This window comes from Pygocentrus nattereri, chromosome 17 (assembly GCF_015220715.1).
Source record: "Pygocentrus nattereri isolate fPygNat1 chromosome 17, fPygNat1.pri, whole genome shotgun sequence".
NCBI lineage: Eukaryota > Metazoa > Chordata > Actinopteri > Characiformes > Serrasalmidae > Pygocentrus > Pygocentrus nattereri.
In genome coordinates this window covers 39,137,322-39,153,100 of record NC_051227.1, presented here as the reverse complement: position 1 = coordinate 39,153,100, position 15,779 = coordinate 39,137,322, and the positions used below count along the sequence as shown (strand labels likewise).

General features: G+C 41.8%; 1 protein-coding gene across 1 annotated transcript in view; it reads right to left on the bottom strand.

The window, feature by feature from the left end:
- tyw1 (tRNA-yW synthesizing protein 1 homolog (S. cerevisiae)) overlaps positions 1-15,779 on the bottom strand; it is a 105,282-nt gene that overhangs the window by 10,860 nt on the left and 78,643 nt on the right. Inside the window, exon 14 of the mRNA XM_017724525.2 lies at positions 14,652-14,762. Within this exon, the coding sequence (XP_017580014.1) occupies positions 14,652-14,762 (111 nt within the window). The remainder of the gene's footprint in view (positions 1-14,651; positions 14,763-15,779) is intronic.

Sequence of the window (15,779 nt, the reverse complement as noted above, 5' to 3'; positions counted from 1 at the left end):
CTACATTGCCCCTAGGTGTGTGTGTGTGAGTGACTGTCTGTCTGTCTGCCCTGCGATGGACTGGCGACTTGTCCAGGGTGCATCCTGCCTTTCGCCCAAAGACTGCTGGGATAGGCTCCAGCACCCCCCCGCGACCCTGACGGAGAAGCGGCTTAGAAAATGGATGGATGGATGGATGTTTTTGTTTTGTCATGTTAATAATGGCACAGTAATAACAAGCAAAACTGCAATTCCAGGTTTCATTTCTGAAAACTGTGTAAATGTACAGCAATACTATTCAAAGCAGAGTAATGTGGACAAAATATACTGCAGAAAAAAACACTTCCAATATTTGGAAGACTAAACTGACGTTAAAATTAAGCAGTGAACTGTGGTTCCCTAGAAAATTTCTTATTTTTAGTGGTGAGTTTTCGCTGTGAAGGCTGCTTCACTCAAAGTTATGAACATGCTGTGAATCATATCAGCGCACACACACAGCCCAAGGACAGCGGCGCATGGAGGCTGATTTGGTTTTGTATGGATGATGGAGTCTGAGAGAGCCAGATCATTTCATCCAACTCCCACGCACACATACACACTCAAACGCACAAGACGGGACAGCATTCAGTTCACACCTCACAGACATTGCTGTGATCAGGGAAAAATGGGCTGCGCAGCCCCGTGAGGAACAGACCACATGCAGCGACAGCATATTCAGTTTATTCAGCAGTCACAGGAACTACATTTAATGCCCATTAGCCTATAGCAATGCTACACGCTTACAAATTTGTGAGGGATGCATTATACAATCAATCCGGTGTGAATCAAGTCTCTATACTAGGTCCTATGGAACTGTGTCTATGTGCCACAAATGAGCAACAGAGTATTTGTAAAAGTAAGCCTTGTAGGTGGTACGCGTGGCCGCCCTTCACAATCCTCCACTGACACCGTGTGGGTGTGGCTTTATGTGGGAACCACAGTGACATTCCTCATGCTGCACTATGGCAAACGCAGACATTCATTGGGGTACTACACAGTTTCATACCTATCACTTACAGCCATTTAGGTGCCGTTAGGCAGGAAAATCAATAAAAATCTTTTTACAAGTCATAAGCAGACATCGAATCGTCACTGAAGAGCCAAAGTATGACGGACGCTTTACTAAAGCTTTTGAAACTTCAGGGCCAAAGCCTGTTCCACATGCCCATCAGCTGTAAATAAAGCCATGTGGGCACAAATGAAGTGGAAATGAACAACGGACATGGCACAATCTCTGAAGGCTAAAAGATAAACTGCAGTGAAACAGCACTCATTTAATTCAGGATGACTCCATTCATATCATCATTACTGACTACAGGACAATGATGAATATTTCTGAAATGCCTTGCAAACTTCAAAAGATCACAAATCACATCTATATAATTAAGTTAAGTTGCATTCATGCAAAACAGTGCAGTGTGTAGTAGCCCATACGAAAACACGGGGAACGGGGAAGTGCTTCGAGATAAGACACTTTATTTAACCCCATAGAGAAATTAAATGAGCAGCAGTGCAATGCACACAAATATAAATACGAACATGTAGGTTGGCATACAAGCAGCAAGAGAGGCGAACCAACCAACTAGAACTAGGTTAAAACCCCAGCGCTGACTCACTAATGCCTGGTTGTGCCTTTGGGCAAGGCACAAAACATCCCATTTCCATTTAAGGTGGCTCATTAGGAGTATATTAAAAAGCACATTATTAGGTTTTATAAAGTACTATAAAGTAGGGCTGGGTGATATGATCATATATCGTTTTCAATATAAACGTCATGATAAAATGCACTTTGCTTTTCTGAACATATTGTGTATATTGTCAACACGCTGACAAACTGCATTTCATTCTAAAGAGAGCAAACTTAGTACTGTTTAACTGAATTTAGTGCACAATATGCCAAATACTAAATCACTGTATTTACAGTTTTTAATTTTTTTTTTTATATAGCACTGCTTCTTTTTTTCAGTTCCAACTGATCAGATGTCTGAAAAAATATATGATTTTATGTATTGTGAAAATTTCTTGAAGTATCAGAATATTGTATTTTTGTCATCTCTCCCAGTTCAGTTATTGCACTTACGATTTGCTTCCAAATGTAATAATATTATGGCATTAAGCAGTGTCAGAATGAACACTGGCAATAGTGACCTTCATTTATGGGGCAGTCATGGACTGGACGTTAGGGAACCAGCCCTGTGACCGGAAGGTCGCCCTTGAGCACCTAATCCCCAACTGCTCCCCTGGGTACTGTGGATAGGGCTGCCCACCACTCACTAGTGTGTAGGTGGTGTTTCACTGCACGGACGGGTCAAATGCAGAGATGAAATTTCCCCATTTTGGGATTAATAAGGGTCACTTAATCTAAAACACTCACATATCTCTAATGTCTCCAACACATTGTTTCTTTAAAAATACTATACATATAATTAATTTGCTCTCCCACTCAGAGGTGGCACCAGATCTTGCATCACGTCCACGTTTGCTGTTGAAGAAATACCTTACATTCATCTGGCTCCCAAAACTGTGTGGAACCACCATGTAAATCGCTGCCTTTGCCTGGTCTTTGTCCAGCAAGTGAATTAACAACAGTTGTTCATTGTCTGGTATGTCTTTGTCAGTCAAACATCACAGATCAATTTCTTTTTCCGCGCCAAAAAGTGTTTCTTTGCTGTCTCTGAGGACCGCACCACTTAAACAACAATCACAGGAAGAGGCTTCACACCTTTCCAATCTCCGTCTTCCGGGTAGAGGCGGATTTCCAAGGCCGATACTGTCGGCGTGGGGCAGGATGGATGAGCCCTGGTTCTTATCACTCTGCGCCAAATAATGATCACATCCAAAGCAGCACAGATAAATCAAACGGGGAGAGAGTGAAGGCTGCTCTGTGAATGTGCCCTTGCCAACTCAAAATATTACAGCTCCACTACCTCTGTAATGGAATTTATCAACTCTGCTTCAAGGCCCAGCGGAGACTCCTGCTATTCATCTCTGTGAATAAAACGTCTGAGGTTCAGCTCCATTTCAGTAGAGCCTGCGTCACCTGCCATGCCTCCTAATCACTAGTTAATTAAAGCTCAAACACTAATGAGCAAACTTGAGGCACATGGTGGAAATTAGAGTAAGATGATGGATGGAAGGAGGTAGCCATGAAAGTGCGGCCTAATCCATTCAGCTTCACTGCGAACATAAATCTATGTTCAAAAAGCCCGATCCTTCAAAAGGCATGTCCAGAATGAGACAGGCTTTTTTACACTTGGCATTAACACCGGATTACCCCGATCTGATCATGTTGTCCGGACGAGGGGCGTAAACGGGTGCTTGCTCACTCGGTTAATCATCAGAGGTGCCAGTATTCGAATGCTGAAATGGCTATTTGGGTATTTGTTACGTTCCCTCACATAAAGACGGAGAAAATACACAGACCACCAATTCCGTTTCACCAAGACTGAAAACATGAGTCTCACCTGCATTCCATACTGAAATATAGAAAGCTGTGGTTGGAGCTCACATCATCACAGACAAGCTGCCCAAACTGTGAACAACTAGATCCAAACACATTCTGATCACAAACACAGTCACGCCCGTCTTTTAAACATTCATGAAGACAATAACCAGATAAGACAAACATTTAAATATGGCACTCTGAGCCCCAACAACACGATTTCACTCACCTGCGGAGCTTTAAGCCACAATCACACTGGGCATTTGCAGAATCGGTCACCTTGTGAAATGGGCACGACCAAGGCTGGTCCAGAAAAAATAAAATTAAAAAAACCCTAAAGAAATTCTTCCATTTCTACGCAGTTCAAAAGCTAACTAAACTGCTAACCATGAAGTTGTATGCAAATGTTTGAAACTGCATGTTTTACTGATTTTAATAAAATGAATAAGTGAACATCCTTTTCAGGTAACAAACTCAAAAATGGCATTTGTCTGCAAATCTTAAGCATAAATTTCTAGTTTTTTGCTGAGATTAACAGAAAAAATAAAACAGAAAATGTGAAAATACGACAACTTCTGCACAGGCCATAATTTACAACTTTTCCCCTAATACATCAGAAACAGCAAATAAACAGTAACTGTGCAGAAGCGTGTTCTGTGTAGGTGATATGTTCATTATTTACATTTACAGCATTTGGCTGACGCTCTTATCCAGAGCGACTTACAATTTGATCATTTTACACAGGAAGGCCAAGGCGGTGTTGGGAGTCTTGCCCAAGGACTCTTATTGTTATAGTGTAGGGTGTTTACCCAGGTGGGGGGCTGAACCCCAGTCTACAGTGTAGAAGATAGAGGTGTTAACTGCTACACTAACCAACCATTATGTGAACATAATTATATGAGACAACATTAAACTTGCCACAGCATAAAGCTGCACAGTGTAGCAAAAACGTTTAGATAACGGGTGTGGTTGGTGGCACTGTGAACGAGCTGGTATTTGCACAAGTAAAGTTAGGCAGCTGCCTAGAGACCTCATTAGGCAAGAGCCTCATGAAAATACGAATAAGATATACCGTATGTGGTGATGGTAAATACCTTATTTTGAAATATACTTGCATTTAAAAAATTATTTTAAAAGATTTTTTTTAATCGATTCTCTGGGTTCGATTCCCCGGCCAGGCGGCCAGGGTCCTCTCTGTGTGGAGTTTGCATGTTCTCCCCGTGTCTGCGTGGGGTTCCTCCGGGTTCTCCGGTTTCCTCCCACAGTCCAAAGACATGTAGTCAGGCCAACTGGACATGCTAAATTGCCCCTGGGTGTGAGTGTGTGTGATTGTGTGTGTCTGTCTGTCTGTCTGTCTGCCCTGCGATGGACTGGCGCTCTGTCCAGGGTGTATCCTGCCTTCCGCCCAATGACTGCCGGGATAGGCTCCAGTACGTCATTCATCATTCATCGTAGTGAATCCGACTAAAATTAACGTAAATTTGTTTTCAAAAGATTTCAAAACTTTTTGCATTGAGTCTAAGCCTTGAAAAAAAGCAAATGCCCAAGGAGAGCATGACACTTGACTGACCTTGTGTCTACACATTATCACTAGAAACCTAATCCACAACAACAAAAGATAAAAGATAAAGCAGTAACAGACCTGCAGAATGAATCAGGATCAGAATGGAGTTAACAACCACACCTTCAGACCTAGCTCATCCCCACCAATCTTCATTATAAACACCTCCAGAAAACACACCCAGGCAAATATACAGACACATGAAGTACTGCTGGAGGCAGTGGGGGAGTTACTGCTGTAATTAATGAGTACTTAAAGCTTGGGTGAATAACATCAACCAATGATGGGCAGCCCTAGAACATAAACTGTTCACATGAGAATTTATTTTCCTGACAAGAGGCTGAAGAAGCAAAGACAATCGATATGTTGACAATCCAGCTGAGGGTCAATTGTCTGACACAAAGGTTTATTAAGGTTGCAGAGGTGCCACCACTCAAAGTCTTGAGTTTCTGCAAGCTGCAGAATCTTCATGCCGGCAGAGAGAGAGAAATGAGTACGTGCTTCACTGATCATCTAAAGAATCAAACCATTACTCTTCTCCTTCTACTTGGAATCAGCAAATTAAACATTCGCCTTGAGCTACAGGCTCCAAGTTATAAGTGATATATTATAAATGACCACTATTCCCCTCACAGGACTAGGTACACATCAATTTTCCTACCGTCATTAAACTGGAACTATACTTCAAACTGTACTTTCCAGCAAAAGAACATCTTTTTTGGCCTAAAACAACAGGGGTTTGTGTTTATATGGTGTATTTTGTGCCCAGCTATGGATATGGGGCATTCTACAGAAACGTCCGCTTTTCTATCTAGCCATAGGGGTCGCCGGTGTTACTGGTCGTCACTGGTTTTTCACATAAGAAAATGTAACACTAGTGACAATTTTTGTGAAAAATGCAGTTTCACAAAATGTGTAGTCAATCATGGAATATCCACTAAAATATATAAGTGTATTTTTTACAGTTACCTAGGAATAAAGTAGGTCAAACCAATGACCTCAGCTAAAAGCTTCATATAAATCATGAGCTTAATGAGAAAATGTCTGATAACTGAAAGAGATCTTCCAAAAATTGGTAAAAGGAGGTCGTGACTCATCAGTCTAATTTTTACTTCAAAACAAGAGTTTTTTTTTGTTTTTGTTTTTTTGCTTTTTTTTTTTTGTTTTTTGTTTTTGTTTTTTTGTTTTTGCAAAAAAAGCAAAAAAAAAAAGTTTTTTGTTATGCAGTAACATGATTTTCACTATATATTCATTTCATTATATATAGATTATAGATTATTGCAGTAAAACATGTTTTTTGTCTTAAAATATGGCACTCACCCTTTCCACATGACTGTGACGACCAATAAGTGAACACTTATGTGGCGCTTGGAATTCTACATAATTGATTTAAAACCCAATATTGCTAAATTGATGGCTCAAGAGGGCATCATTGTTAAAATACTTCGTTTGATTTTAAAAATAAACTACAACCCTAACAGCTTTTTAACGTGTAATATAGCTAAACACTACAGACACAAGAACGGATGTTTCCATAGACTGACTCATACATTTAATAATGTCCCTGTATTAGCTGTGGTATATATATATGTAGGTGAAGGGCGTAAGATATCGCCATCATCCGACAGTTCCCACACTCTTACCAATCGGCTGTGAAGGGATAAAGAGAAACAATCAAAAGTAGAAGAGCTGGATGTGACATTTGGACATAAATTCAGAGATGATGGCCTATTAAAAAGAAAGCCCAGTAACGGTGAAACGCTCACCGGCCAGCCGGCACGCAGCTATATTCAGCAGAATTTCTCGCATTCTTTCATGGCCTTTATTTTCTCTCGGAGAAGCGGGCACACAAATCCTCGCCTCCCGCGGCCCTTCAAAGAGGCTCAATTATTGTTGCTAGGTAACAGTGTGTCACAGTTGAAGTCTGCTTGGCTTTGGAGAGCTTTCACTTTGAATGTGGAAAGCGCTGAGCTGGCTGCCTGATTGGCCGCTGGCCGGTAAACAAGATTACAAGCGGTGTTACTTCCGTCCTGGGTGACGTCTCCTTCGTCTCATTAATAGCCAATAAACGGTGCAGGATGAGAGAAGTGCAGGGCAGAGACCAAAGCACCTGGAGGAATTAATGTAGGCACCAATTACAGGCAGCTGAATCGAGAGACGGAGAAGAGAATGGCTGGGATGAATCAGAGCGCAATTCAGCAGATGCAGATCGTTCCACCTCCACGGGGGTCGAAGAGGAATGTTTTTCACGACCAAACCTTTAATTACAGACTAAGCTTAGACTCTTGTTTTATAACTGCTATAGCTGCCGAAGCAAATGAATGCTTGTATCTGTTCGATCACTCAACTGCTTCATGATGTATTCACTGGGAGCGGGTCGCATGAGTTCCACTCTTAACTGTAATCAGAGTATCGACATACAATGCGATGATGCAATATTAATCATCTTCAAACTGTCAGAGAAATAACAGAGCTGTCGACTCTACCCATTACTCAGCACTCGCGCTGACCGATCTATTTTACACAAGAAAAGTTTTTGGATTGAACGAAAAAACAGGACACCTAGTGATTTAGTGTATCTAGGAAATATGTCAGCATGTGTCAAGGTGGGAGGAACCTTTAAGGAACTAAGTTGGCAAATGTGCTAGGATGCCAGATAGCTGACGTTACTGCTAGAAAGCCGAACATCACATCTGTCTTCATTAGCCTCTATAACGGGGCAGTCCTTTATCGTTTCAAAAGGCTGTATAAATGTTTTCATTCATATTATAGTGAGAGAGTACCATAAAGTACCAGACTAAGGGTCTAACAACACTCACACTGTCTATATTTAATGTCTTAATAATGTTTTGGTCCTTAATAATGATTGTGCTGCATCAGCTTTATAACAAAATAAACCCCTAAAAAGCATCTCTTAGAACTTCTAAGTGATTTTAAAAACAAATGCCCAGTCATTTGTGCATGGGTTTGTGTTTGTATAGGGGCAGTCGTGGGCTGGAGGTCAGGGAACTGGCCCTGTGACCGGAAGGTTGCCGGTTCGATCCCCAGTGCCGACAGTCCATGACTGAGGGGTCCTTGAGCAAGACACCTAACCCCCAACTGCTCCCCGGGCACCCACTGCTCCGGGTAAGTGTGCTCACTGCCCCCTAGTGTGTGTATTCACTATTGTGTATGTGGCGTTTCACTTTACAGATGGGGAGGTGGAATTTCCCCGTTTGTGGGATTAAAAAAGTACCACTTGACTTAAGCCCCTTCCCCACTCACTTTCCTTTGATAGGATGCACCCAGACACCTAGCGTGGGGCACCGACTATTGTCACAAAAGACAGTAAATGAGAGATGACATGTCTATTATGGTTTCATGATGCAATGTTCCAACGTTCACTTTGTTCTGCAATTTTCACTTTGAACCAGTATGTTGATGCCCTGGCTGGATATTGAACCTGAAAACGCATCTTTACACCCCTAGTCTACCACTTTATGGTATTAAGACTTTTCTGCGCTGCCGTTCTTTATCTTAACGCCTCGGATCAAATGTCCACTAAAGTAATATGTTCAGTAACTGGGGAAGATGAGAGGAGATTGGGGGACTCATTGCTGGGACCGAGTGATTGAGTTCTGTGTCAGTTCTGCCACTGGGCTGATTCTAGGGTGTAATTAAAAAGCCATTCATGTCACTCACTCACCATATTTCAAAGCCACGGTCTCAATATTTCACGAGAGATTAGAACTTTCATCTCAGGCTTCAGCTTAGAGTAAAAAGGGGGTTGAAAGTGAAAGTGTTTATTATTGTTGGTGTGTAATACACAATTCACCACTAAAGGGGCTTAAACACTATGGATTTGGAAAGAATCGACTCACATGCCTAACATATGTTGGTAAAAGATGGTATTACAGACCATAAGTGAATACGTACGTGTAACAGAGATACCACAGATACTTAGAACAATGATGTTTCTGATCCAACCTTCAGGAAGTAACGCAATGGCATCTCCAAAAATCGCCTGCAATTATTGGTTATATAAGCCGGGGCACATTTAAGTGTGCTAAGCATGAAAGTGTCGGGTGAAGCGGAGGGCAAAATAGGAGGATTCTGGGGTGAATCTTTGTAGCTAATCATGGGACCTGCTGGTGGAGTTACTCATACCTTTATAACAACGTTAACCAAATTACATGGACATCTTTTACGATGTTGTATGTTTGAATATTGTCTGTTATGGGACCAGCAAGCCGAGATACCTAAAGAGATTGCAGCAAATCTGAAAACAAGAAGGCCTTCAGGTCATCCATCAAAGAATCAAACCAGAAGAGCTTAAAGCTTTGCTGATGACCAGTAAGCTTTAAAACTATAACCAGACAAGAATGCAGCTCTAAAGGTTCTCTAGATGTTCCTCAATCTAAAGAGAGAGAATGACGTAATAAAACAAACATTTAGATTACATTCAGAATATATCTGAAAAGCGAAAAATCCTGAGGGAGATTATCAAGTAACTTATCAAGAAATTACAATAAGTAGATAATTTAGTGGCTTAAAAAAAATTAAAAAAGCAACCTACTGTTCTTCATTTTCTCCCTGCTATTCTGCCGTCTGGAATTTGCAGCGCTCCTCAATCCGTGAGTTAGTAAAAATGAAAAAAATCCATCAACCACCACCTGATATACCCCAGCAAGGCTTTTGCAACCTGCTGCGATAGCACAGCAACCTTGTAGTAACACCAAAGCGATTACCTGAAATGACTGTACATACCCAATTAAGTAATCAAAAACAACCGTTTTTCTGCAAGTGACTTTACTTTGGAAGCATCATAAGCTGGCTTTGTCGAGCCAACTTAAAAGTTCATTCAAACCTTCCCTTTCTAGATATTAGAAGATATTATTTGTGATTTAATACCTTCCTGATGTTCCCAAAGCTTGTTGTCAAGCTTCTAGGTTTTTAAGCCACACTGATGAATAATTATTGAATAAAATAACAATAATTAGTATCAAAAGAGAATCCAAAGTTCTAAACAATAGTGTTTTCTCTATAAACACCAAACTGCAAAATGCCTGCGCTGGGTTCAGACACCAGACCTCTCAAGATTATAACCGCGATTTCATTCTGACAAAAGTAACTGAATGTGTCTTGTGCTGCCTCTTTTACATGGAGCTTCAGTTTAGTTGCTTGAACCCCCCTCAACCTTTGCACAATGCAAAGTATGCAAAGCATAAAATGTATAATATGCACAGTATTTTAGATCTTGGGCGCACTGTGAGTCACTAGATCACTCTAAAATAAACCCAATAAACACTGTGCTTGTTTGAGAGCTTGTTGTTTATAGCCACAGGGTATAAAGAGTCTCACATAAAAGAAATAATCTTTTAAAATGAACCATTCCCCCATAGTTCTAGATCCCTATACACCACAGCAGTGCAATCAACGGTCCTTGAACACGGCAATGAAACATTAGGTTACTATCCAAAAATCTATGGCACCACACACTGCAAATTGTTTACAAATCTATTTAGACAGTACATGTGCCTTTAAAACTCTACATAATATCAGAATACAAACAAAAAGAACATAGTAAAAAGTAACAAGAATTTCTTGTTTTTAAAAAGGAGCTGATACGTTTTGAGTTGGTTAGGTCTCCTTAATACGCCCAGCCACTGCATTTTGTTCACATTCACCACCAGCACATCTGATTTAATGTAGCAAAGCATCTCCAAACCAAGCCCTGGATGACGACGACAAATAATACTGGACTTCCACAAGTTGTGTTTCCATGGTCAAGCAAACTTCTTCTTTCAGCTGCTCCCTTTAGGGGTCGCCACAGCGGATCATCTGCCTCCATCTTGCCCTATCCACTGCCTCCTCTACTTTCACACCAACCATCTCCATGTCCACCTTCACTTCATCCATAAACCTTCTCTGAGGTCCACCTCTTCTCCTTCTGCCCGGCAGCTCCATCTCCAACATTCTTTGCCCAATATATCCACTATTCCTCCTCAACACATGTCCAAACCATCTCAACCTGGCCTCTCTGGCTTTATCTCCAAACTGCTCCACCTTCACCGTCCCTCTGATCTGCTCATTTCTAATCTTGTCCAGCCTTGTCACTCCCAACGAAAATCTCAGCATCTTCATCTCCGCCACCTCCAGCTCAGCCTCCTGTCTTTTAGACAGAGCCACAGTCTCCAAACCAGACATCATAGCAGGACGCACTGCTGTCTTGTAGACCTTCCCTTTCACTCTTGCTGCTATCCTTCTGTCACACATCAGCCCTGACACCCGTCTCCACCCACTCCATCCTGCCTGCACCCTCTTCTTCACCTCTTTTCTACACTGTCCATTGCTCTGGATGGTTGACCCAAGATATTTGAAGTCATCCACCTTTACAACCTCGACTCCTTGCATCTGCATATCATGCGGGTCAAGCAAACATAATAACATATTTAAAATCACTACTGTTAATGTTATTTGTATTAATTAAATGTTGATATTTGCAATTCTTCTAATATGAATGTTTTTTTTTTTCCTGAGGGAATACACAATTACTGCCATTATTTTGTATATTTTTAAGTTTTACATGCAACTTTTGCACTGTATATTTTTTGGGTCTGCTCAGATACTCATTAGGCTAGTACCCTCCATCCATCCATCCATCCATTTTCTAAGCCGCTTCTCCGTCAGGGTCGCGGGGGGGTGCTGGAGCCTATCCCAGCGGTCATCGGGCGGAAGGCAGGATACACCCTGGACAGGTCGCCAGTCCATCGCAGGGCAGACAGACAGACAGACACAGACAGTCATTCACACCCAGGGGCAATTTAGCACGTCCAATCAGCCTGACTGCATGTCTCTGGACTGTGGGAGGAAACCGGAGAACCCGGAGGAACCCCACGCAGACACGGGGAGAACATGCAAACTCCACACAGAGAGGATTCCGGTCACCCGGCAGGGGAATCGAACCCAGGCCAATCTCGCTGTGAGGCGACAGCGCTACCCACCGCGCCACCGTGCCGCCCACTAGGATAGTACGATTCTTCAAATTCATCATAATCATAACAGCTATGACTTCTCCACTGATCCATTCAGTGCTAATAGATATTAGAATGGCCACTGTTCTTCTGGAATTGATTATGGTCTTGATTTTCTTTCTTCCCCTGGAAGACCTAGTTTAGTGATGTGCATAAAATGAATTAGTTCTTAGAACCGCAAAAGTCCCAATAAGGAACAATCGCCCAACTAAGTCTGACAATGCCTCGCACACCTAACAGACGTTCTTAAAATATTGATATTTGTCTTAAAGAACCCTCAGAAACAAGCACAATGTCATGCTTATAAGTTATTACAGGCCAAAGCATTAACTTCTCGACCTCTCTCAAAACTTACTTAATTAATCTTACAAGAGATTAAATCAATTTACTGAAGTTCTCGCTTCATTTGTTTTCCATTTTACCATGCAGAGTAAATTTAATGAGGCCGGTCATTATCTGGTTCTCCCACTAATGAACTAGAGGGCAAAGTGTGAGACTCGGGTGTAACCTTGAGCCCTGTCCCCGAGTGAAAAGAAACACAAACGAGAAACAAATACTCTAGTTACAATGAAAGAGCGACCACTGAGGGGAGGGTGAGCAGACGGTCTCATATCACTGTACACGCCACTCGGTTTTTAAAAATACAGGACTACATGAATAGCACACTCTCGTGTAGACCAAGAAAAATGTACAGTACTAAATACAGCAAGCACAGGTTTCATTAAGATTAAGAGATCCTTATTAGTCCCACAACGGGGAAATTCCACCTCTGCATTTAACCCATCTGTGAAGTGAAACACCACATTCACACTAGGGGGCAGTGAGCACACTTGCCTGGAGCGGTGGGCAGCCCAATCCGCAGCACCCAGGGAGCAGTTGGGGGTTAGGTGTCTTGCTCAAGGACACCTCAGTCATGTGCTGTCGGCTCTGAGGATCGAACCGGCGACCTTCCGGTCACCTGGTTCCCTGACCTCCAGCCCACGACTGCCCATTTCATTTATGCTGAGAAAGTGGTTTTGTGATTCTACTTACAAGCTAAACAATGACCAATCCTTAAAATACATCTGTGCGTGTCAACAGGTTTTTTTTAACTGTTCTTTATGCCATATTACTGCAACTGGAGATTAACAGGCTGTACAGATAACCTGCCTAACAGGCTGCTATAACAATAATCTCAAAGATGTATTGAGCTCAGTTCTTTACTGAAGGAGGAAACTGCACTGTAAAACTACAGCAGTAAAACATGTAGTTAATTGAACGTCCATTACAGGCTGTATGTGGCTCAGCTCAAACTGCCCATAAAAGTATCGTGCATGGAAATTCGCGCTGGAATAGTACTGGTAATCAGACAAACCAAGGCTACATTAGTCATATGGATGTCCCTGGTCAAATGACATGTTCTGTTGATTTTCTAAGTGAACATTTGTGAGCACCACCTCTATAGAGAACTCACTCCTGCACAATTGTGCAGGAATGAACACCCAAAACAAAAATAAACAATTACTACTTGCTGAATTTAACATGTTGAGAAAAAAAAATCAAGCAAAAATATGGCCTGAGCAAAAGTTTCTATCGTTTTTTACAGTTTGTTACCCTCAACAGAACATGTGCACTTTTTTCTAAAATGCTATACTTACATTAGTTCTCTGTAACTAATCTTAACGTCTTTTGACTTCAAATCAACAAAACGATATTCAGACTTTTGCATATGATTATGAAAACACTGCAATGCACATTAAACACTGCAATGCACATTAAACACTGCAATGTTAACACATTTATGACTGGCACATACCCAGCTTTAAGCACTCAGTGTTGAAACTGATGAAACCGTTTCATATACTTTGTTTTATACATTATAATTCTTTTATCCAGCTGTTTAAGTCGGTTCTCTAAGCTAAGTTCTAGAGTCTTGAGGCTTTAAAAAGGCACTTTCCAGGGATGAACATCGGCATGAGACATGTAATGTGAAAGGTGTAATCGACCTAAATCGAACCACTGCAGAGCTGAGGAGAATTTCACTGGATCAGCAGTGAATGTACAATGAATTCTAACTTTTTTTTTTTATCCCCATTGTTTTTTTTCCCCCCACTGTACCACTTTGTCTGTCTGTGCTGGCCTGGCATGCTCGAAGCACATGGCTGTTGTCAGAAGAAAACCTTGTATCTCCAAAACAGTAACTATACAGGAGAAACTACTTTACTTTTAATGTAAGTCTATAGAACCAGATGTTTTACCAAGTCATTTTGGGCTGTCTCCTTTGGTCCATTCATCATGAAATTTACACACAACACAAAGGGCCACAGGCATTTTCAAATGTTGTCAAAATTAAAAAACGACAAAATTGGAGAGGTTTTCTTCTGACAGCAGCGATACACACAAACAAAGAGGTTCTCTTTATTTACATGTATTCTATGTTGTGATTCTATGCTGGAGATTATTATCTAAATTTTATTAATGAAGATATAAGATAGGATGCATATATTGTACAAATGCTACAAAAATGTTTACTTCATTTGGTCCTGTCCACCAGTTCAAAAGATATACTGAAAAAAAAAAAACAGTGAAAAGAACAATTCATTCGTGAGTCAGGCATCTTCACAGAGAAGCAGCTTACCTTGATCTCTATGAAGTCAGGCTGGCCCAAGGCTATAAGCTCAGCATAGGCCTTCAGTTCATCTACATTCCACGCCTTCACCAGGGTCAGCCGATACACTGTGCGCTGTTGCTGCAAGACACAAGTACAGGTAATGCAATCAAATCACTAGTCATGAAATATATAAATTAATTGCGAGTTTTTTTTCCAGTAAATTAGAGGGAAAATTAAGGCACAATGTGGACAAAATACAAGAATGGAACTGTACTGATGGTAATTGCAATACACACTATGTCCAAAACTCTCCCTTAGAGATGGGAGAGAAGTTCGGTCATCCGGGAGGGACTCTGAGTAGAGCCGCTGCTTCTCCACGTCCAGAGGAGCCAGCTGAGGTGGTTCGGGCATCTGGTTAGGATGCCTCCTGGATGCCTCCCTCGGGAGGTGTCACAGGCAAGTCCACCAGGGAGGAGACCCAGGGGAAGACCCAGGACATGCTGGCATGTCTATATCGCCCAGCTGGCCTGGAAGCGCCTCGGAATCCCCCCGGAGAGCTAGTGGAAGTGGCTGTGGAAAGGGAGGTCTGGGCCTCATTGCTTAGGATGCTGCCCCCGCGACCCGAACCCCGGAGAAGCGGAAAATGATGGATGGATGGAAGTCCAAAATTGACAGGTACCTGCTCATGCAACACATTGTCTGTAATCAAGTACTAATAAAGGCAACAGCCTCTACTCTGCTGGGAAGGCCTTTCCACTAGATATTGGAACATTGCTGTGAGGATTTCATTGCATTCTGTCACAAGAGCTTTAGACAGGTTAGGCACTGATGTTGGATGACTAGTTCTGGACCACAAATTTCACTCCAACTCACCCTAAAGGTACTGGATGGTGCTCCATCACTCCAGATAACGCACTGCTCCACAGCTCTGAATGCTCTTCTCTGGGAATACCTTAGAATCATGAGCACCGTTCTCCAGAGTGTCAAGTAAGTTGCTGAATTCACAGTATCTGTATACTGAAGGATAGCGTTCCAACACTTCAGTGAACCCTTGAACTAAAAGTGAAGTAATTAAAGATTTATTGTTGCTGGTTCGTGTGAATCATTTGATTCATCCAAGTATCCAAAGCACAACTGTGACCGATCAGGAGGCTC